This window comes from Thunnus maccoyii, chromosome 1 (genome assembly GCF_910596095.1).
Source record: "Thunnus maccoyii chromosome 1, fThuMac1.1, whole genome shotgun sequence".
Lineage (NCBI taxonomy): Eukaryota > Metazoa > Chordata > Actinopteri > Scombriformes > Scombridae > Thunnus > Thunnus maccoyii.
This window is the reverse complement of record NC_056533.1, coordinates 23,494,694-23,518,830: the sequence shown is the minus strand read 5'-3', so window position 1 is coordinate 23,518,830 and position 24,137 is coordinate 23,494,694. Positions and strand designations below refer to the sequence as shown.

Below are 24,137 nucleotides of genomic sequence, written 5' to 3'. Positions count from 1 at the left end.
TATCCTCATAGCTCACAAGAAAATTAAATTTTTAGAGACTGCTTCCAGACATGTTTTAAGACATAAAAGTACTCTGCTTGGAAAAAATAAATTGCATCTGATAATGTTTTTTCCACATAAAAAAATTGCATTCCTAAAAATCCTCTAAAAAGTTTAACTGCCGGATACAAGATGCCTCCTACTTCACTGTAAAGTCCATTCTCAGTGTATGTGCACAGGAGGCTTCAAGTTTCCACATCACACTTGTGTAAGTTGTATACTGAACTGCGGCGCCAAACTAGCTGTGATGTCACAAAACATTATTGTAGGTACAAGTCTTAAACTCAGATCTTGTGAGTACAGAGAAACGTCTCACTTTCAACAGATGAATGTGAAAAGTGTCAGACTCTGCACATAAATGATTCTGCACAGTGATGTCAAACATCCAACTGACCAATTTTTTGACCGGAGGCAGATTTTAAACTTCACATGGTGGTATGTCACAAGCTACAGTGTGTCGCCATGAAATCTACCAGGAAAGTAAACAACCAGACATAACCATATGTAAACCATGCGTAAAGGACAAAATGAATTTAATACATTCATGCACTAAGAGAGCCGCTGAGATTTTAGCAGGTACCAAAACCAGCAGTTTTAAAACCACTCTGTTAATGAAAACAAGCAGGAATTTTCATTTTGTAGTAAATATAATGGAACATACTGGCTGGATAGGGGTGTAGGGGAAAGTCCCCTCATGTTTCGTATGCAGATGATACAAACCTTCAGACAGACAGGACCAGCCTTTTCTTCAGCGCCCTAGGAAAGCTGGCCAATAAGACACCAATGAGATTTACAACATCCTGCAAACAGCAGCAATCAAGATAAGAAGACCCCTTTTCTCCTACATGGCCACTACCAGACGACTGACCCAAACCACCTTTGACACTTCAAGATCTCCAAGATCCAGCAACATGGAAAGAACAATTCACACCCCAGTGTGAGCTGTTAGCAAAATTTGGATAAACATCCCCACCATTGGCTATCATAACTCACCTCTAAGAGCCAGTCACCCACAGAGATGAGCTGGCATCAACTTTAATCCTACTGTGAACTCTGATTTTCAGGACCAACCGAAGAAGTGATCACTAGGCAAACCAGCATAAGAGCATGAACTCTAAAATGTAGTTTAGATTTTGTCTAAGGACAATTAATATAGTGTATTAGTATGTGTGTGTATATAAAAATAGGTGTTTGCTTTAGTTAGACTTTTATTCCACTGCCTTTAAGCTAGAAAGTGTACCACTAACATAATTCTATCATCTTTGATAACACTAACACATGTCTAGTGCCATTCTGCTTGTTTCAATCTCAAAACGATAAAGCTACTATCAAAAATGCACAATTAGAAATCATGCAACTGTTATAAAACTAACAATTTTGAATAAAAGAGTAACAGCATTCAGGAGTTGAACCCGTCTGTCCATGGACAGGAGGGGACTGTCTTTGCCCCCCCTCCCAGAATTCTGCAGTCCCTGTGATTGGCCAGGATACATCATCTTGGCGAGCAAACCGAGACTTTAAAATAATCCCTTATCTGAGAAATCATGCTTTTTGCCCTTTTTCTTGCTTTTATCTTTGTCTTCTCGCTTTTTGCCATGCCAGAGGAATGGTTGTTTTTTGCACATGTGAAGATGTGATCCAGAAAAATAGGAGGTGAAACTTCGAAATCTAGTGTCATGAGTTAAGGATCAAGACTAGGAGAGCATGAACCAGGAGCTCTCTTCTATCAGGAACTTTCCAAATCCGGACCAGCCAACTTATTCATCATTTCAAGATCCAGTCTCCAGCTCCTCACCCCAGCAAATTGAACTCTATTCCCTGCATGAAGCCACCTCAGGGAGCAAGCAAGTATTTCTACAAAACCTTCATCAGCTTGCTTAAACCCTGGTGATTTCATAAATTGTAACTTCAATTGGTAATTCAGAACTAAGCTGTTGTACCATTGATTTGACTCACTGCCTCTCAGGTAACAGTCATCTCAGCTATCTATCAGGTCTCTCATACCAACTACACAATTGCTAACCCTGCATCTTTCATTCGAATCATTCACCAGCCATAACCCTCTGTCTGTAAAATGTTGTAGTTGTAGTGTTTAGTACTTGTATCTGTAGTATTATAAATAAATATCCTGATTTATTGCCATGTCATTGTCTTTGTGTATTCCTTTAAAGCAGAGATTAGAGGTCCCTGTATCAAGAGTTCACAACTTCTGGTTATGAAACTGATTAATTTGATATTAAGTTCTCTTCAGTTGAAGAGCAGTGGCCCATATAATTTTTACGAGTGCAAAAGATTTAATTTCTAAAAGTAGTGCACCCTACAGGGGGGAAATCAAAACTAAGCCAAAACCCTTTAGGATGCCAGTAAGATGGAACATTTTGACTTATTAAATTATAAAGTGATTATCTTGTTTGTGTTGACAGAGGAAGGGTGGAGATCAGATCATCTGGTTATGGTGGTTTATTAGACATTCTCCATATCTATCAGTCTTCAATTTCTGTCCAGAAAAGTGAATCTCTCTGACATTATTTTAGCAAAGAATATTTGGAAATACTGTAATCTGTCTATTTTTCCACTCTGGTGTACAGTATGTTGCATGTTATATTGTTGCACTCTTATTTTAGCTGGGATTAAGATGATCTTAGTCCCATAAATCTATGAGCTAAAATCATCTTAGCCTCGATGCTCTTTGTTTTTGCTCTTTTAGAAATGTGGCTTATAACTGAGAGCACATGCACAGAGAGATAGACAAAATTGTTGCAAACTAATTAAACAAAGTATTAACGTATGTAATTCTTCCCACAAAAAAGAAACAGAATCATAACAATAATTCAATTCACATCCCCATACAATAATACAGTACAGTATGTAAGACACTTAACTCAATTATTTATCATCAAGTGATCTAAAATGTACTGCTGTGCTTTATAAAAGGATCGGTTGTAATGTAAGGTGTACACAACTAAAATAAGAAAAACAGTGAGTATCATCCTTGAACACAGATTACCACAGTGCAGGTGGGAGTCAAGCCAGTGGCACAGTGAGACTGCCAGGTGTTATTTGTGTGACTGCCATGTGTTATGTGATTATTTCAAGATAACACATTGTTCCCTGATGTGTGAGGGGTTGATATTTGAGTCTGTAATTGAAATGTTGGAGAAACGATGTGGTTACGTTTCAGATGTGTTTTATTAGCAAATACATGCAGCAGTAAGATATATTTGGCAAGTCATTGAAACAGAAGCCATTACATTTTGAATTCACTCTGTGCCGCATTGTTGGTGCTCTGACCCGCGGATCACAGGAAATAAATGCAGAGTGACAAATCAATTCTTTCTCTTCCACACTGTATCCTTTTCTCCTCCCCTCTGTGTTGTCTCTTGTTCACTCACGCTCTCCCTTTACTTGTCTCTTTGCTATACAACCCCTGTCCCTCTCCAGCCTCCTTCTGTTTTGCTTGCCCATATAACATCACTTTACTTCCTTTCTCTGCTTTAGAGCATCTCACTCTTTATCCAAAAACATCAGGTCTGTTTCGTTTTTTTTCATCCCGTTTCCCTTCTCTCCTCAATTTTTCTCTCAGTTAATGTGTGTGTTATTGTGTGTTTGGCAATGTCTTGGTCTCACATTAATTTGAGTCAGTAACCTCACTTTGTTCATTTGATTAATCCTCAGAGTCTTAACAAACACAAATCCTCTCCTTCACTCCTTCTCATCCTCTGTGCACAGATAAGTCTTCAACTTTATCTTTCCTTCTCGGATCATCTTTCCCACAATGCCTTCTTCTAATATCATGTCTTCTGTTACTTTTGTGTTTTACAGCTCACCTGCTCACTCACTCACTCTCTTTCCATCTCTCTGACTCTCTCTGCCTTTTCTCCCTGGGCCTTCTCTCACACTGCGATAAGTGCTCATTAGTCTTATTTGTCAATATGCCTAGACTGGTATCAGATCTTTGTATCGTGCCCATTTACCAAATTGTTACATAATATGAGCCAGGGGCAATTTTTTCTCTTCACTAATTTTAGGTTGTTTTTTTTTTCTCTTTTTGTTTCCAAGATAATCAGTCAGTTGTTGTTGTGAATTATTTCATGCCATCTAAATAGCAACCCCTGGTGGACAGAATGCTCACTACAATTGACCCCAATCATTCCCCTGCTTGATGGCCAATTGCAGACAGGTGTATTTCGAGCCACAATATAAGGCCCTCACTCAGAACTGCAGATCTCTTTGCTCTCCATCCAACCTCCCTACCTGTTCCTGAGAATGTAAGCATGTTTTGTTTATCTGTATTTATTTGCATTTCCTTTAGTCTGTTTTAATATTTTGAGTTCATTATGAATTGCAATTTAGTCTAGCTGGTAATTGTTTGATTAGTATTTAGTTTGTATTATTAATTTTGGATTATGTATTGTTTGCACTGCAGAAACCATGGTTTTTGGATGGACACATGGATAAAGAGTCTTTGTCAAATATGGTGGAATCACTGAAGAAAATGAAATGGAGGAAACTAATGAAATGGATCTCATTAAAGCAGAATGGAGGAGTTTGAGAATTGTGGCAGGAAAAGACAAGAACTGCTGCTTATGAGGCAGAGCACAGATCAACCCCAAATTCGAGATGATCAACAACTTGAGGCACAAGAGGGAGCACCTTCCTGTGATCATCACTTTCCCAGCAGTCTTGAAGTGATCAATAATCCTGCAGTGCCTAAACTTCATCCTCTAATAGATGCACACAATGCTAATTCTGTTCTTCAGTCTTCTGCTTTTAATCAGAGAATACTGATTCATGAACTACTGAAACTTAATGATGAACTAAGAGAGGCTGAGGGTGTTGGATCAACTGGAGGAAGACATAAATGAGCCCATGTACCAGGAAGCACCCCTTTAATGATCCTAACAATGATTCTGATTCTAATCAGTCTATCTTTCTTCATGGAAAAAACAAAGCATAATGTGTATAGGGAAGCTCAACTTGACAGAATAAGGCCTCATACACATCTTGTGGGAACATCCACACCTCACCTGAAATCTGACCATGCATCAGAACCTTTGGTCAGACCTTAAACCAGGCTGAGAGATATTTAGCAACTTATATCTCTGAATGAGCATATCAATTCAGCAGAGGAGAACTTCACTGCTCATAAGCTCTATAACCTTCCTCTCAGTACTGTCAAGATACCTGTATCTTCTTCACTTCAATCCGCACCTTCGTATAAGCCTCCCCCAACCTTTCAAGGCTTGAACACACAACCCACTTTACAGCCTAGATTCGCTCCCAAGCGTACCACTCATGTTCCCTCTCATCAGCGTTTACCAGTACAGTATCAGGTAATACGCTCACTAATTCATGTGGTACGTTCATGACCTATTCCATCCTCTTTATGCCCTATTTGCTCATAGCTTCTTCTGTCATCCAACCAGAAAAGTCCTCAATCTTTTATTGTTCCCCCTGCACGTGATGCCATGCCTGCCGCAAGCCATCCCATTTGTTCTTTCCATCCACTAGCTCCAGGAAATCAATGTATTGTTCCTATCCGCTCCCATCATCCACAGTTTCTTCTCTGCACTGGTGCTCAATCACAGCCACTTACATCACAACAGGTAGCTAAGGTACAGTTACCACCACCTTTTTAGAAATGGCTCATCTTACCGCCACGGCTTCAGCTAGCACAGTTCCAAATGAGCCATCACTGTACGAAGTTCCTAAGCCTACCATACCAGACATCACTAAGGATAGTGAGAGAGATTTTTGCCAACCTGGAGCTGGCCCTAGACAATCTTCTGAACCCTTATGTTCAGCTGAGCGAGAAATATAAATATCATGTTCTCCTTGAGCATCTTAAGTTGCCTGAAGCTCAGATGATTGCTCAGCCTTGCTGTCATCATCTATAGCCTTATACTGCTACAGTGTGGGCCCTCCATTTGCAGTACAGTCAGCCCCACCAGTTAGCTCAGAGTGAGATAGTGGCAATACTTACAGCATCTGACATCAAAATTTGTGACTCACAAGGGTTTCAGAGCTTTTCCTTGTGGGTTCACCTGCTAGTGAGTATACTGGTATTGCTAGAGGGCCAAACTGACAAGGCAAAGTCACTGTAGCTACATTGAACCCATACATTCTAAGGGACTTGGCTGGATGGTTACAATCAAAGGTTCAGCAGCAGAGGCTTTTTCAAACCAACTTGTCCAATGGTATCAGCAGGAGCAGCCAAGCAATAAACCACCCAGAACTACCAAGAATAAGAGTCAGGCAGATGTCTGAAGGGAGAGAAGGAAATAGTTGTTCTCCACAACATCTGTTCTGTACTCACCCACATTTAAGGGAAAAGCGTTCAGTTTGAGATCTCTCCCATCTCAGCACCCACAGCCAGATACCCATTCGACAGGCTTTCACTGCAAAAGAGATTGATCTCATTGAACAGACATACCCAGTTCAGTCTCTTAAGCACCACTACCCATATATAAAGGATATCCCCCTTCAGCCTTTCAGGAAAGCCCAACCTCTTGTCTTGATTGGCTCCGACAATTCTCATCTTATCTTACCCATGGAGCCTGTTAGAAGAAGCTCTTAGGGAGGTCCCATTGCTGTGCACACTTAGCTGGGTTGGACCCTCCAAGGTCACAAGAGTTTCAGAGAAAGTTGTCCTCCAGCGCACCAATGTGTGTTCACTGCTTCCACTAGTCCATCTGATTCCTTGCTTAGTCATGTTGAAAACCTATGGAAACTGGATGTACTACCCCCTCCACAGTGAGAAACACATTACTTGGTCCCAATGAGACAAATAGGCCATTAAAATGTTGGAGGACTGAACAGAAAGGGTCACTATTGATGTAATTGAGCGCAATGCAATTCCCCTCCTCTGGATTCATGATGCTCCCAAACTGAAGGCTCCAGTGGATGCTACCATGTCCAAACTAAGCAGTATAGAACAGAGGCCAGTAGAATCCACCTTAGGCCTGAAGTAGATTTGGTCCCCTGATGTCTTGAGCTTTCCGCACAAGCCCCTGCAACAGTCCCCAGTGACCATGAGAAGGATCTCTCAAGTGCCTTCTCAACAATATGACCCCTTAGGGTTCCTTACACCCTATATCAGGGGTTCTCAAACTTTTGGGGGTCAGGGACCCCTTACAGGCAAGAATTTTTTTCCATGGACAACTAGAGATATGCTTGATTGGTAACACCGATTTAAGCATATGTTTAAAACCATTCGTACTCTTAGATGCCATTGGCACTATTTGTATTCTAAAACTTTCACTACTGGATTCCTCATGGGAGGGAGGCAATAAAACACCATCAATCATTCTGCACCACTTGCCATCAGTGGCAAGCAAAGCCTAACCCTCCCTTATGGCCAACCTTCCATCTGCCTGACTTAGGCTATTAAGCCCTCCATTCCTTGCCACAGGAGTGCTTTGGACTGACTCGGCCTTCTCATAGTCGAAAAGGCGGTGCATCTTGAACTCAACAACTCTCTGGATTCTGATGCATTTCTTCCTGCTCTCAGGAGGTTCATTTCCCACCAAGGTAAATCTATGGAGCTGCATTCTGACAGGGGCACAAATATCTGTGGTGCTGAGAGAGCTTCAAGAAGCATTTCAGGCAATGGAACCAGAACTGCAGAAGAAACTTTGTGCCTATCAACTCACTTTTAAGTTGAGTCCTTCAAGCTCCCCCCACTTTGGAGGTATATGGGAGAGAGAGATTTGATCAGTGAAAAATGCACTTCAAGTCGCAGTTGTTCACCAACCAGTGTCTGAGGACATACTTAGCACTGTGCTGATAGAGGTTGAAGGAATCCTTAATTCCAAACCTTTGGGATATACCTCCTCAGATGTGGTTAACCTGGACCCAGTTACTCCCAACATGCTACTCATGAGATGGCATGATTCCACATTACCTCATGTAACTTAACACTCTTGAGCCCATGGGGCAACACTGCTGGTGCCAGAGACAAATCCTAGCAGATCAGTTCTGGTCACATTTTATTCATGACTACCTCTACCTTTACCTTTTACTACCTTTGGGCCCCAAGCCTAGTGGCCCATTGGCAAGATAGTAAATATCCATCCCAGTCCAGATGGACTGGTCAGATCAGTGAATATCTTGATTCAGGACCGGATCTACACCAGACCAGTTGCACGTCTCATCATGTTACTCTCACCGCCACCTTGACAGCATTAAAGGAATTCTGTTCCCAGTCACAGCAGCTGGGCTCCTGTGGGGGCAGCTGTTGTGAATTCTTTCATGCTGTCCAAATGGGAGCCCCTGGTGGAAAGAAAACTCACCACAAATTGAACTTATTCATTCCCCTGCTTGATGGCCAATTGTAGACAAGTGTGCTTCATGCCACTATATAAGGCCTTTACTCAGAATTGTAGATCTCTCTGTTCTCCTTCCAACCTTCCTGCTGTTTATCTACATTTCTTTGCATTTCTTTTTAGTCTGTTGTAATATTTTGAGTTCATTATTAATTGTATTTGAATCCAGCTTTTAATAGTTTGATTAGTTGATTAGTATGTAGTTTGTAATATTAATTTTGCACTGCAGAAACCATGGTTTTATGGTTTATAGTTTCAATAAAATTTGAAATCTGCAACCATTGTAATTGTCTCTTTATAAACACAAAACACAAGTGTGTAGGTTGATTTATTAGTCAAATAACTAATAAGTTCTACTTACATCATAGGCGCAATCTCTGGGCTTTTTGCTGTGGATGGTGTGCACCAGTGCTAGTATAAGCAGGTGTCTTTTTCAGCTCTTGCCCAGTGGAACAACTAGTGCTTGCTATCTTGTCTTTCTTTTTAAAGAAACTGCCTATTTTTGGAACCTTTGCTTTTTCTTTCAATTTTCACCACTGAAACCTGCTTTTGTGTTTGTACTTCATTGCTCATTTCTCACTTAACTTACTTGCTATGTTGATTTTGGTATGCAGTAATATACATGTCCATAATTACCCAGAGTTCCATGCAGGTACACTTTTCACATTTAAATTTCACTTGCTACGTCTATACTGTAGATTCAGTGCTCAAGATGTTTGAGATCTTTTGATACAATAGTGGTGAGATAAAGAGGGGTTGCAGGCCTCAGTGCAGCTGCATTAACTGCATATATGGTAGTTTCACCACAGCTGGGACACACACAACAGAGACAGAAACAGAAGAGAGAGAGTACCAGCAGCTTGTGAGAAATGCCGGTGCCCAAGAAGAAGCCACGGTACTCCAAAGAGTAAATACTAGCAGTGCCGGTACCGGTGCCGAGTACTGGCCCACTTCGAGCACTGCATATGGACAAAAAGAAGAGCTTTACTAAAGCAAGTTGTTGCATCATCTCAGTCAAAATTTTGTTTACATCTGCTTCCCCATGAGATCATGTGAGATTACATGAGGTAGTGCATGGCTACCTCTGGCACAATAATCTTAATAATATCCTGTAGTGTGTGATGTGTCTAAGACACCCTTCAATCTTCTGAAGGCTTTTTACAAGATTTTGGAATATGGCTGCAAGCTTTTGCCCCCATTTAGCCACAAGAGCATCAGTGAGGTCTGCACAGATGTTGGACAAAAAGATCTGACTCACAGTCGCTGCTCTTACTCATCCCAAAGATGTTAGAAAGGGGTTGAGGTTAGGGCTCTATGCAGGCCAGTCAAATCCTTCTACATCAAACACTGAAAAGATCTTAATGAACCATACTTTGTGCACAATTGCATTGTCAAGTTGAAACTGAAGAGGCCCCTCCACAAACTATTGCCACAAAGTTGTCACAAACTATTGTCCAAAATATTATTGTATGTTGTAGTATCAAGAACTTTCTTCAGTAGAACTTATTGGCCTAGCCCAAACCATGGAAAACAGCCCCAAACCAAAAAAGCACAAAAATATGTTTTTCTTTGCAATCTAATGTACATTAATGTTGTAAATGAGTATGTTTGTGTGTTATGTCCATTCTAACAGGACCCCAGGTAACAAACCAGGCAGCAGCCCCAGAGGTCACACTCCAGATGAGACCGGACGCCGCCATGATGCCAACTCATCTTCTGACTTGGCCAACTCAGTCACCAGTGACATGCTCATGGTAACACACAATATCAACACCATATATCTGCAGTCCCATGAGCCACATTTATTGATACTCATTCATGCTCTGTCTGTTTTCTACACTGCTGAACTCATCTATATTAAGAGGAAGATGACTGCTGTCAGCAAAGCCTTTTAAATCATAATAAATGACATGGCTAAGAGACGTGAATGGCGCCTCCAGGTCATCTTTCCTAATCTGAGATGAAAGTTACATGCAGGCCTTGAAACAAGCAAGTTGGAAATGAGCCAAGAGGGAGTTAGACGAAATAATGTAAAAACCTCAAAATAGGGCTTATTAGTAATTAATCACCATTATACACACTGTCATAAAGGCGAGTTATATTTGCTTACACAATAATTAGCAATACCTATCAGCCTCATATAGACTGTATATGTTCATCATGTCTGTGTTTTTTATTTTTATTATTTTTTTGTATTGGTTGACTGATATCAGCTGATTCAGTCATGGTTCACAATGAGTGGCTCATTCAGAGCTGTATGGCTACCAGCTGACTAGGAACATCCAGTCATATTCATGCAGATGTACAGTTCTGCCATTATAACCAAACCTTTCTCAATGTCACTCCGCTGAAACACACATCCAGATACACCATATGTGCTACTTTTTGGTATTGTTGATTTAACTAAGTTTTATGTTCATGTATGCAGAATTCTTGTCGTTGCTCAGATGCTTGGTAAGCTCCCCTAAGAAGGAAAGCCTTTTCCATCAACTGTGTAATTATTTGCTGTATATGATCAATTCCTGTGTCTCTGACTGAACTGTAGATGTTCAAAACTTACATCATTCTGAGCAGCTTCAGGACTTCAGGTCCATGTTGGCTTAAAAGTTGAGCTTGACATTTTAAAGCTCATTAAAAATTGAAATTTTGTCTGCTGATGAAGACTGTATAAATCTTTGATTAATTGGATCTTGGGGGGAGATTGTTTTGTCAAATTAATATAAAGTTTGTGCTCTGGTGATTTGGCTTCTTTGGAGTTCAGTTAGGGTTGCTTTTAAAACTAACCTGACATATCATAACTGGTACTTTAGCTGACACAACTCACCTTTATAGCAGCATTTGTTATTGAGTTAGAGTTTGGTGTTAAATGATAATTCCAGTTTCTTACAACATGAGTCTTATTTTTGTAGTATTACTCCTATCAGTGGAAATAACATTGTACTTACCAAATTAATAGCTGAGATAGAGCACAGATACATTCAGTTGGGGCGGGAAACACAAGCAGTCTGACTGTCATGCAGGTTTTAAACAAACCGTCAGTTTAGCTAAACCTATTTTATTTGGAAGATAAAACATAGGCAGTAGAATTATTTATGAAACTGTCTATTATCCATCATTCAGTCATTTTGCATAAGATGCATCTTTGTCCTTCAACTTACTGTAAATAATACATACTGTCTTAGTTTTGAAAAAGACAGTGAGAAAATGAATCCTACACACTTGCTTAGTCCTATGAGAAGTGTTTCCTCCTCCCAAGTTTTTCATCACTTAAAAAGTACTCCCCTCATCCCACTCAGCTCACCCACCTGTAGAGCATCGCAGTTAGTTATGGTTATACAGTATGTCAGCTATCTGAAACATACAGTAATCATCACTCTGAAGTGAGACACTGGGAGTGTGTCTTATTCAGTGCGGTTCGGTAATTAGCTGTGAAAGAACATGCAGTGCTGTGGGTGCTGCAAGAATATGGCAGAGATGGGTAGCAGTGTGTAATTATGTGGGTTTCATGGTGTGTCTGAGGAATTCACAGTGGTGGTGCTTAATGATAATACTCATTCTGGGCAGTTTTGCCAAAGGCGTCTATATATTACACAACCCTCCTTTCATGCTGAAAATACCCATCCTACACTTTTGAGCCACTTCTGCTGCTGTAAGAGAGGCAATTGGTAATGTACAGACTTTATTTTATAGACTGTATTTAAAAAAAAGAAAGCTGTGAAATGGCATCAACTTCAGAGTACATATACATCCAACCCTCTCAAGCGGCTCAGGTGATAGAGGTTGGAGGATGGTGGGTGGAGGTCCTGTCAGCTTCACATGGTTCTTATCGGGATATACTTTGACACTGCTTTCATTTTGTGTGATGCTCACAGAGCCATGGATTGTGCGGTGTGAACGTGTCTTTGCCTCGGTGTCATCACACTTCCACACATTTGCAGAGGTTTATATGTCCTTTATCTGTTGTAAGGATAAGGCTAGTAATACACTATTTTTTGAGAAGACCAAAACCAGCAACATATTACGTCCATCTCTCATTAGTTTTTGACTTCCCCAGCCTGTGGCTTACAGCCCCAAGCCCATTAATACCGTCTGTAGATATAAATCTGAAAACAGTTCATGAATATATATTTTCATTTTTTACAAAGGATGAATGATTTCCCAAGGCAGCTGGGTACTGTAGCTTTTATTAAACTCTTACTCAAACAGGAGTAAATTGTGCATTTGTTGAGGACTATTTTCAGCTGCAGATCTGGTGTACTAGCAAGTATTTACAGCAGAAGGAGATTTCATATGGGATCCACTCAGAATAAACTACATTGCCAATGTTTCTTGTAAAGAAGCAACAACATGTCACGCAGCGCATGGTGTGGCTCACTGAAGTCTACGGCACCGGCTCAGGAAATACTTGTTAGAAAGATGAATTTAATTTTGGTTTTGGTCTTTTCATGTTATTTGTTGACCCTAAAAAAGAGTAGAATATCACAAGACTTATCCTTTTTTCCCCCTTCCTATTTACTTTTGTGCAACAATAGATTTAGCATCCACTGCACGTGGGTTTTCTGGGTTCCAGAAAAAAAGAAGAGTTTTTCTTAGAATTCTTTTTTTCTTTTTTGACAGGCAAGGCAGTACAATTTGACATACGGAGAATATAAAATGTCTGTAGTTGAGCAATTTAGATCCCACTCATTCCCACCCACTCCCACCCATCCCTCATGTTTGTTATGACCACCAAGAAAAAGGAACAGACATGAAAACATATACACAAATGCTAAACACATACTCAAAATAGAATATTAAAACTGAAGAAGAGGAGATTTTAAGAATTGAATGAGAAGGGGTGACGCTGGGAAAAAGAGAGAAATAGCAGAAAATGGGGAAAAGCAATTTAGGCCATCTGTTGGATGGAGGACTGCATAATGAAAAGTGATCATATTCAGCATGGAGAATGAGGCTGAGCAGTATCATCAGAAATATGTGGGGGAATACAGAATTGGATGTTAAATTTCTGGAACTGCTCTTTGAGTAATGCCTCCAGCTCTTCCCCCATAAGATAGCAGTTTTAAACTGGATTTTCCTCCCTCCCTCCAGGTCACGCCACCATCAGTCAGAGGGTCTGTCTGCCAACAGATAATCTGCCTCTCATCTCCACACAGCCATGCACACTTTGTGACCTTATCGCTCAGCAGACACCGACCATGTGACATAACATTATGCTAGTTTGCCATTTAGGAGCTTTTTTTATGTTGAAGCGCAGAAGTAGTGCCCCCTGCGGATTGGAGTCCAGTATTCCTATGAAGTGTGATACCACCTGTCAGCTCCTCTGGAAGTGTTTAATCTGTGTGTGAACATGCTGTGAATATGTCTGAGTTTGACCCTGTGGTTTGATAATAGTTATGCAACATTTTCTCTACCCTTACACACGCCAGTTCATTAGGTACACCTAGCTAAAACTAATGTGGTCTAATACAATAATGTAATGATGGATCCTTCCTTCATGAAGGTTACAATGTGCAGTTTTTGTTGAAAGTGTTTTAGAGAGGTGATGCCACAACTTTTTAGTCCAACATTACAGTTCACCCTAGCTTTTGGAAACAACCATCGACAAAACAATCTCAATTCAAGGCCCTTATACTCACTTGTTCTGGAGCTCTTGACCAGATCACATGGTCCTCATCAACAGTTGCCCTGGAGCATTCTGAGCAGCTCCAGGACTTTTCATTAAAGTTGATGTGAAAGTTGGCATATTAAGTGACTATTGACGTGTGATACCATCAAAAGCTCAAGAACAAATGAGTAAGTTGACCTTGAGTTGTTTTCAAGAATGAATTGTCAAACCCGACCATAATGTTGAATCAAATTCTTTTGAGTTGAGATTGTTTTGTCAATAGGTTTGTGCTGTAGCTGCATTGTATTGCATGATACTGAGTTTTTTTCCAATATTTTGCCCACCACATTTATATCAAAGAGGTAGATTAAATATTATAAACACTTCTCGATTCAAAAGCACAACAAACATAAACTAGCAGCTGAGTGTATCTTTTCTGGCTCGCTTCATTATGAAATAATGAAGTAGTGAACCTTAATGAAAAGTAATATGATATATGTGATATATGAATATGATAATATCAAGTGAAACATGATCTGACCTTGGCTTATAATTTATCTTTGATAGGTGTTAATTGTAAGAAGATTTTTTTCCCCCTCCAAAGATGAAGGTGCTCCTGAAAACAGTCATTTATCTTGTTTCAAAATAGAATATAAAACCAATATTATACCCATAAACACTGTATATACCTTCATTGCAATGTATCAACATGTGTCGAGTATCAAGAAGGGAATGAAAAATCGACTGTGTCTCCTCTTCCCCTTTTGTCTCCCAGTTGTCTCCGGGTTCGGAGGAAGATGAACACGAGGGTCCAGTGTGCGAGAAGCTGGGTCGCATTCAGTTCAGTGTGGGCTACAGTTTCCAGGACTCCACCCTAACCGTCAAAATTCTCAAGGGCCAGGAATTGCCTGCCAAGGACTTTTCTGGCACCTCTGATCCGTTTGTCAAACTCTACCTGCTGCCTGACAAGAAGCACAAATTGGAGACCAAAGTGAAGAGGAAGAATCTCAATCCCCACTGGAATGAGACCTTCCTATTTGAAGGTTTGATGGACAAGTAACAGAAACATGAACTTTGTAATTTTCACAGCACAGGCAGACACTCTTAACCTTTGCGTTTTGTTAAAATTGGCTTTACTTCCTCATTGTTTGAAGTCTTATAGACCCCACTTTTCTACGTATAATAATAATAATTGCAAAATCAGCTTTATTAAAAGCCAGTGGGTAGAAGAGTATAGGGTTGCAACTAACAAATATTTTCATTATCGATTCATCTGTCGATTATTTTCTCAATTAATCAATAAGTTGTTTGGTCTATAAAATGTTGAAAAATGTCAATGATTGTCTTCCAAAGCCCAAGATGCCACTCAAAATGTCTTGTTTTGTCACGACCAACAGTCCACAGCCTAAAGATATTCAGTTTACTATCGTAAAAGACTAAAGAAACCAGAAAATATTCACATTTGAGAACATGGGACAAGAGGGTTTGGGCATTTTTTTGTTGATCGACTAATTCATTAATTGACTAATTGTTGCAGCTCTAGAAAAGTAATGAAGTGGTAACCCTTCTCTTTGCCATAAAACTGGGCTTTAATAAAAATAAAAAAATATATATGGTGTATGGTCTATGTATGAACAAATACATTCTTTTTGTTTGTCACTGACAAAGAAATGTTCAGTCCTCCGTAGTGGTGTTATTTATGTTTGAGTGGTTGACTTCTTGCTAGACCTGAAACATGTCATCCGTTCAAAATCATATTCATAAGCAATTCTCATGAGATTTGGAAAAGTCACAAAGTATCAAGGTGATAAAACAATGTTAGGTATGTTGATGTGTCTCCAGGACAAAGCATTAGAGCATTAGGGTTTAAAAAATGATTTTTTTGCTTTTTTGTACATCACTGTGATTTATCGGGACTGTTTTCTGTCTGTTTCTACTTTAGGGTTCCCCTATGAAAAGGTGGTCCAGAGGACTCTATACCTGCAGGTCCTCGATTACGACCGCTTCAGCAGGAATGATCCCATAGGAGAGGTCTCCATCCCCCTCAACAAACTGGACCTGGCCAACATGCAGACTTTCTGGAAGGAGCTGAAACCTTGCAGCGATGGCAGCGTGAGTAAGGAGGGAAGAAAGGGAGAGGCAGGGAGGGAAAGAGGAAAGAAGAGGGACAGAGAGGGAGGAGGGGAAAGAGAAGACGGGACAGAATGTAACGGGTGATGTCATTCCTGGCTGCCGTGACGGTCCCGAGGGAGATGTGGCAGTGTGCTGGTGGGAGAGGAGATAGAGGGGAATATGGAGAGGGTGACAGGTAGACTGAGAGAACACAGGCAGCCAGAGAAAGAAACAGAAATACACAGTAAGCAACATAAGGGAGAACAATCTGAAAAGGCGGATGAAAAAAGTAAACAATTTGCTGTTGTTGTGTATGATTTCCCCAGGGGAGCCGAGGGGATCTGCTGGTGTCTCTGTGCTACAACCCCACAGCCAACACCATCACTGTGAGCATCATCAAAGCCCGCAACCTCAAAGCCATGGACATTGGAGGCACTTCTGGTATAGATGTTCCTTCATCTCCTATATGCTTTTTTTCCTTTATACATTATTGTTGCTTGCACTTGAATGACATCAAGACTAAAGAGAAAATTGTTTTTTTCCACTGCTAGAAAATTACATCAAATCCATCATAACACGCAAACTAACACTAAATATAAAGAAGGTAAATGGGAATGAGAAATTGTAAACAGCATGCAAACAGGCACATCTCCCTCTTCTCAGACCCCTACGTAAAGGTGTGGTTGATGCACAAGGACAAGCGCGTGGAGAAGAAGAAGACGGTGGTAATGAAGCGCTGTCTGAACCCTGTTTTCAACGAGTCCTTCCCCTTTGACGTGCCTGCCCACGTGCTGAGGGAGACCACCATAATTATCACTGTCATGGACAAGGACAGGCTCAGTCGCAATGATGTCATTGGAAAGGTATCTCCTTCTCTCTTCTTCGCTTCTCCCTTCTTCTTCTCTTCCTCTGTGTTTTTCTGACTCTGTGACAGAACCGTCACCACCTGATCACTTATTCAGTCTCTACTGACCCCTGCTGGAACACGCAGATTTCATGCCAATCATCAGCTGATCATCAGGTTGATGGTTGATACAGACGCATGTCAGTTTGTCCAAATTCACCAAACTTCAACCAGAATATCCCTTTTGATTGAAATGTTACACACATTGTATTATTGCCCAATTGTTGTTTCAACATTTCGATTATGATTTGTGAATTCTTGCTTGATGTGATAAGAAAAATACACTGTTTCACTGAGGATTGACTGCTCCATATCTTTTAAAGGATTTATTGAAGATTTAATATATTTTTTCAGTTAGTTAGCTTACAGGTCTGTCATTTCATAATCATTTCCCAATTGTTTTCCAGACTTTTTCCTGGAAAGAAAAACATAATTTGGTACAAATTCTATGGAAAATAGAGACAGTTTTGAGACCGTTAATTAGAGTAAAGTCAGAGTTTAGATAGTTGTAAGCAGTTGCTTATTTTCAGAGACAATGAAAGAATGTCCCCATTTAAACCTGAGCAAAGATTAATTCCTTTTCGTAATGCTTAATTTTACAGGTCTCTGAATTTTATATTTATTTCCTGGAAATGTTCTGTGTAATTTGCCAGTTAATAACGGTTCGTTTTTAGGACATTTTATAGAAAGGATGGTGCCATTTGGTACAAAAAAGTGTTAAGTTGGTTTATTTGGTAAGTGCCCCCTCATTATATTTGAGTTATTAATTTACTTTTTAATCAATTCTAATCAATTCTTTAACTGACAGAAAATGCTCAGTTTCCAGTGTGTAGTTTTGTGTGCCAGACTAAATATTAGCATATTAGATTGTTTCTTAAAAACACAATGTCACAATTTCGGTCTAAAATATATGAAGGACCCTAACCCTCCAATCATATCTGTGTTCCTTTTAAACACTGGAACAAACATCTTTGATGAACTATTGAGTGCTCTGTCAGTCATACACATCCACAGTAATTACAGGTACCATATATGTTGGCATCCTAACCATATACATTATCTTCCTACGCACAGTAGAATTAATATGTTGCCTATTATACCACACTCATGAATAACTCAAAACTGTCTGGAAGAAAAACCTGGAACAGTATTTCCGGTGACATGTACACTTCAGGAGTTTCTTCTTATATAAAGTATTACTCAAAGACGCCTTGTTTGATCTTTGTTAGTGTCAGCATTAGCCTTTCTCTGAGCATTTCAGCAAGTGAAATCTCTTTCTCTAATGGTGCTTTTTTTGCCCTGGATTTAAATTCTGATTAGAGTGGCAGGCTTAGTGGTGAAAGCAGGGCTCAATTTAAGACTCACAGTGAGATTTTTTTTACTTAATACTCCACAGTTTTTTGTCTTTTTTTGGAATGCTCTTTACAAATAACATCAATCTCACTCTAGTGTGACACTAGATACTGTACATGAGTTACATCCTCTCTCTTCCTCACAGATATATCTGTCATGGAAGAGTGGCCCTGCAGAGGTAAAACACTGGAAAGACATGATGGGTCATCCTCGTGCCGCCGTGGCCCAGTGGCACGCTCTCAAGGCTTGAGGGACCCAGCGACCAACCTGCCTACAGTGTCCCCCACCCTCCCTCCCGAATTCAGCATCAGCCTCTCAACCCCTGCCCTCAGCACATATCTCCTGCTCACTAACTGCAGTCATGGGCTGCAGACAATGTGTGTCATCTCTTTGTTCTCAGGCCTCTTTGATATCCCTTGCCCTCAGTCCTTGTGACACCATCCTTAAATTTCACCCTTGTCAAGTTCTGATTCCCACTTGACACCCCCCCCCCCCCTTCCTCATCCCTTTGTCTGAACTTGAAAAAGGTCTTTGATGTCTTCACTCACTTCCTCCTTGTACTGTCTTTCTATGAGATTTGTTTTTTTTTTCAAGATACCCCTCAGTCTTTCTTCTTCTTTGTTAACCATTCCCTGTATTAAGAGCAGTACCTCTTGCCACCCATGAATACAAACTACCAACCAAAAATGGATCAAACTGATATTCCAACCATTTGTTCCTTTATGGTGGCAAGACGGGCTGCATTCACTGACCCATGGTATCTGTTGTTGGAGTGAGGAGTCTTCCACTCTGCTCCTCGCTTTCTGTCAATGTCCTGGCACTTTGTTTAAATCCTCTTCTGTTTGTTTCACTATTCCTCCCCCTTAAAATGCCTGAAAAATCAGGAAAACCAACACAGGCAATGAAAGAACGGGACAGGCTGTATTTAAAATGGAATCGGACTCAACTCATGTTTGATCTTTTTCACTCTCTCTTTCTCTGGCACCACTGTAATAATTCTCCCTTGGCTGGAACCCTTTGTCGTCTGTGCGTGCTGTGGGTGATGTGCTGTAACCCCAAATAAAGTTCTTCAACAACAACAAAAAAAAAAAAAAGGATACGATGACTGAACGTTTAACGCCAGTCCTTAGGGCAAGTGTAAAAAAAAAAAACAACTTTCCTATTTTCTTGGAAAAGAAGCCCTGATGGACAGAAAAAAGAGTTAAGTGATTGATGTGTTATATTTTTGTTTTCAAAAGAACTTAGAGAATCAACCTGTTCTTCCAGACACAGAAAATAAGCAAAAAGCCAGCTTCCATAAGTGTGGAAGTGTAGGTTAATGTATGTGTGCGTGTATGTGTGTGCGTGTGTGTGTGTGTGTGTATGAGTGAGTATTTTGGAGTTGCACAGCTAATTAAAGATATTGTTGGAAACAGCATTGCCCCTGATAATAATGGTGAAAATATGTTACTGTTAGAATTCATGGTGTTGAAGATAGCTGGAGACCTGGGGAGGTCACTATGGTTAAATGGTGAGTCCACCTAAATCACAGACACACATATAGTATTTTCCAACTCATCCCTTGTGGTATTGAGCCGTGCAGTTAGTTTTAGATGTATCTGCGGCTGAAATGTCTGCTGCCATCCCTGTAAAATGGAGGTGAATGGGATTTTGTTGTGGATGCTCACTGCATATAAAATGGCTTTTGAAAAACTCAGCAGCAGCTTGTCTTCTCAGAAACAATGTCCTGGTAAATCGGGATAATCCACAAACCTCATGGTGAATGGTTTTCTCTGGAACTAGAAAAAAATAGTCCCTTTTCAGTGCTTTGGGTACTACAGAGAAATACATACACGTAGTTGACTGGTGGCAGTGGTCTCAGTGTCAGATATACTCAGATTATAATGTTGAAACCATCTGCATTACGAGCTTTTTCTGGAGCTTTCAACAGTATCTCACAATTGTCATCAGCGGATGGAGTTTGGTCAGTTGAATCAAAGATCACACTGTGATAAACAGACTGCTGAACCCTCAACATGCACACAGTGGCAAGACACACCAAGCCCATGTTATCAGTAGAGGGGCCAAAAGCTACACCATCCCAAGGAAGACCAAACAAAAATTGCTGGAAGCAAGGACTGCTCAGTGCCGCCCCACAATTTAAGCACTTTAATGCAGTGCCACTGTGTGCATGTCTGGGATTAAACAGTTTTTTCCAGGAGGTTCAACTGAGCAAACTCCATCCATTTAGGAAGACCGTGAGTTGAAAATCTCTAGAAGAAGCTAATTAGTGGACTTTGAGTTAAGGTTTTTGGTCAAACAACTGTTTCTGAGGTCAAGGATAAAATTCAGTGCATGTTTTTTGTGATTCTGGTGAACTGACCCTTTATGGGGGCAGGCAGTAAATTACTTTTTTAGGGGTACAGATGGTCACGTACCAAAAAATCCATTAAGATTAAGATTAAGAAAATTTATCAATCAGAACAATTTATCCCAGTCACCCATGTTACCACGTGTCTTATGAGCTGCAACAATCTGTGCATCTAACCTGGAATAAGGATTAAAAACACCATCAACATTTTCTTTTATCCCTTTTTACGATATTAGACCTGATTTTGTTTTGTTTTGGGAGTCAAACTGAGTGCAGGTCAGTCTGTCAGTCTTCCAGTTGTTTGCTTCACTGCTCCAGGCAGAACCTGAATGTGACCTCCCCCAAGTCCCAAATGGACATGTGCTTAGTGAATGAAAGGAAACATATGAGAGTAATAATATCTGAGGGCGAAAGGTCTTTTTTCATTCCACTGTTTGTTCACATCTACTGTGTGTGTGTGTGTGTGTGTGTTTGTGTGTGTGTGTGTGTGCACTGTGCGTGAGGGTCAATATTTGAACTTTAGTTTGTGTGATTGTATTTACCATGAATCCCTCTGTGTGTATATCTGCACTGAGTTCTATTTTGCCAGTTTAATACAGAACAACATTGTTTACCGTTTTTATTCTGTATGAAATGATCCAGATGTAAAAAGAAATATGTTTTTTTTTTTTTTTTAAAGTTGTCACTTCTAACGAATCACTGCACTTGTTGATGACAATGCTGGAACAAACCTCTCTTCATAGCAGGGTTATTTTCTCCACCTGTGGTTTAGAAGGATCTTAGTTTGGGAGGAGGACAATCTGTTATACATGAGCTGAGAGTGAAGGTCATAGGAAAAAATATCACAAATAAGCGTTACAGCAACCCTAGATAAAAACCTGTTTTCTTTCACCGCCATACAACTGATTTTGAGTTTAGACAGAAGCAGCTACCAACACTTTGTCCTATCTGTCCTTCCTATCTGGTCTGCTCTGACTCGCCAAGGCCATAAAATGATGAAGCTCCTTAACATTGCAGCTGACATTCCCCCAAAACCCCACCGTCATGCACACATGCTTTCTGGCACAAAGTGTTCTGTGTGTGCCTTATAAACCCCACCACGCCTTGCTCTTCACCATATGCGCTCCCTAATCCAAGTGTCAGGGAGGGGGGTAGGAAAAAAAAAGGTGAGACAGGAGATAATCATCACCTCATTGCATCATTAGCTACGTCTCAGGTCAGAGCAGAGCATCGGAGCATCCCAAAATAACCAGGAACACAGTCATTTGTCTGTCCTGATGGCCCTGTGTGATAAACAAGGAATTATTATGAGTGCTGCTGAGAAAGCATTACATTCCAAAGGCTTCGTGAAAGTCATCACAATCAATGCAATTCCAAATATCGGTTAAAAAACAGTCAGGGTTTGGTATGTTTTAGTTTTAAGAAATCGAGCAAGAGTCGTCTTTCTAATATAATGACACTCTTCACTGGCCAAATACCATTATGCTGGTAAATTTTACTGGACAAGCTCGCATTTCTGATTTTGGGCATTCTCTTTGGGGACTGCTTGTATCAAAGAGAGGTTAACCAGCAACATTTAATTTATATACTGTACAAATGATTGTGAAGTGTCCTGTATGAAAAAAAAAGAAAAAAAAATCATCAGTATTTACTGGGGTTGTTGATATCTGTTTGTCCTTGGTATCACTCAGCCCCCTGTTTCACTCCCTTTTCTCTTTGTAGTTACACATCCGTGGGGTGCACAATGTTAAATATCAACCATTTATTTTTTTGAAATCTGTACAGTGTATATAAAAATATAAATGTGTATATAAAACAAAGATACTTCTGGTATTGTTATGAATTTTTTAGAAGCTTGTTCTTCTTATTTCCTCAAGTCTTAAATGTACTTCAACATGAAGGTTTATTCAGTCGTCCTGCAGGGAACAATGATGCAAACCAGCTCCCAACAATTGTTGTTGACTGTGAAATTCCTTGTGTAAACTGGGAGAAATTAGGTGCAATTTTCCTCTAATTTCACAGGGACTTGCTGCTAACTCAACTGCCAATCCCAGTTTAGTTTGATTTGGGGTGTTGATATCATCAACTTCTTTTGTAGAAGTTTAATTGCAACACATGGCCCAGCTGAAAAAAGCCACACTTATTACAGACACTGCTGGAAATAAATAGCCATCTTTGCTCTCTATCTCCCTCTCTCTCCCAGCTCAGGCAGAAATAGGACCTGGATTTTAAGGGTAATTAACATGGATCTTTAGAATTGGTGCTGATCTCTAGAATTAAGGAAATTGCCTGCTCTGCGTCCTACACAATACATTCCACTGTGTCTACAACATAAGATAACATCTGAGAGAAAATCTGTGTTGAGAGGGGGTGTATGTTTAATTTACCCACTTATCTAACACTTACATCCCCAAAGTTAAAAGTGGCAGCCCTCCTTTCTTACCAGTGAGAGCAGTTTCCCTTTGCGCTCCTGTGCTCGCGACTCTCAAGCAGACATAGGAAGACAAGATTGAAGGCCAGGGATGCTGGTGGTGGTGGTGCTGGTGGTGGAGAGGAAACGAGAACATGAGATTGAAATTCCAGGGGAGCAGAGGGTGACAGCAGAGCTGAGGATAAAACAGAGAGCTGTCACGACACAGGAAGCAGCAGTGGAGGATGACAGGAGCGCTGGGCTACAGATAGGCACAGTGGGTGTGCGTGGGCAACTGATGAATATACACTCTAAACAAGCCTCAGAGCAATAAAGATGTGAATTCTGCTCCCAGTGCACGTGGCATCCACAGGTGGCATCTTTTTTTTTTCTTAAAGGTGGGGAATTGTCAAAAGTCAGCAAGGTTCTCATCTCACTACTGTTAAAGTGTGCAGGACATTTGCAAATTTGAATGGGCACTGGTTTATTTTGTGAACGAAGATATACTATGAGACAGACGGCAGTAGGGGAAAGGACACACAGAAGGGAACCTTTCTGATATCACCTCTGTTTATTTTAGGGCAAGCAGACAACATAAAAATTGAAGACTGAAATTCTTCCTCAACATATTTTTCTTTAAAAGTGGTGAGCAAAAAAAAAAAATGCACATCAACATATGTATTTGTCTCATATTTGTAATGTTGACTTTCCAGTGGGGATCATATGTACATTATAATTCTATGAGCATACACAAGCAGGCTTTTCATCTGTTTTGAGATTCTGTGCACATCTTCCCGGCCAGAGGGCATTTCCCTTCTGCTCTCAGTACAAGGTTCCACTGAACCGACATGACACACACCCAGGGAAGAAATTTTCCCCGTAGTCAACACACACACACACACATACACACAGATCCAGTGTTGGAGGATAAAGAGGGAGAGAAATATAACCTTGTTTACGTGGCTCTGAGCAAAAATATCTGTGGTTAAATTGGGCACTCGGCTTGACAGAAGATTTCACTGATGCTGTGTCTCAGAAAA

At 40.3% G+C, this 24,137-nt stretch overlaps 1 protein-coding gene across 2 annotated transcripts in view; it reads left to right on the top strand.

Annotated features, from left to right (window-relative positions):
• syt7b (synaptotagmin VIIb) overlaps positions 1-19,418 on the top strand; it is a 35,064-nt gene extending 15,646 nt beyond the window's left edge. The window contains exons 1-8 of one of the 2 annotated variants that reach the window (XM_042405823.1): positions 4,247-4,307; positions 4,466-5,372; positions 9,997-10,117; positions 14,744-15,011; positions 15,911-16,080; positions 16,407-16,521; positions 16,744-16,943; positions 18,483-19,415. In XM_042405823.1, coding sequence (XP_042261757.1) covers positions 5,335-5,372; positions 9,997-10,117; positions 14,744-15,011; positions 15,911-16,080; positions 16,407-16,521; positions 16,744-16,943; positions 18,483-18,587 — 1,017 coding nt within the window. In that variant the 5' untranslated portion in view covers positions 4,247-4,307; positions 4,466-5,334 and the 3' untranslated portion in view covers positions 18,588-19,415. Of the gene's footprint in view, positions 1-4,246; positions 4,308-4,465; positions 5,373-9,996; positions 10,118-14,743; positions 15,012-15,910; positions 16,081-16,406; positions 16,522-16,743; positions 16,944-18,482 lie in introns of those variants that run through there. The other variant, XM_042405812.1, reaches the window with a different exon arrangement.
• The last annotated feature ends 4,719 nt before the right edge of the window (positions 19,419-24,137 follow it).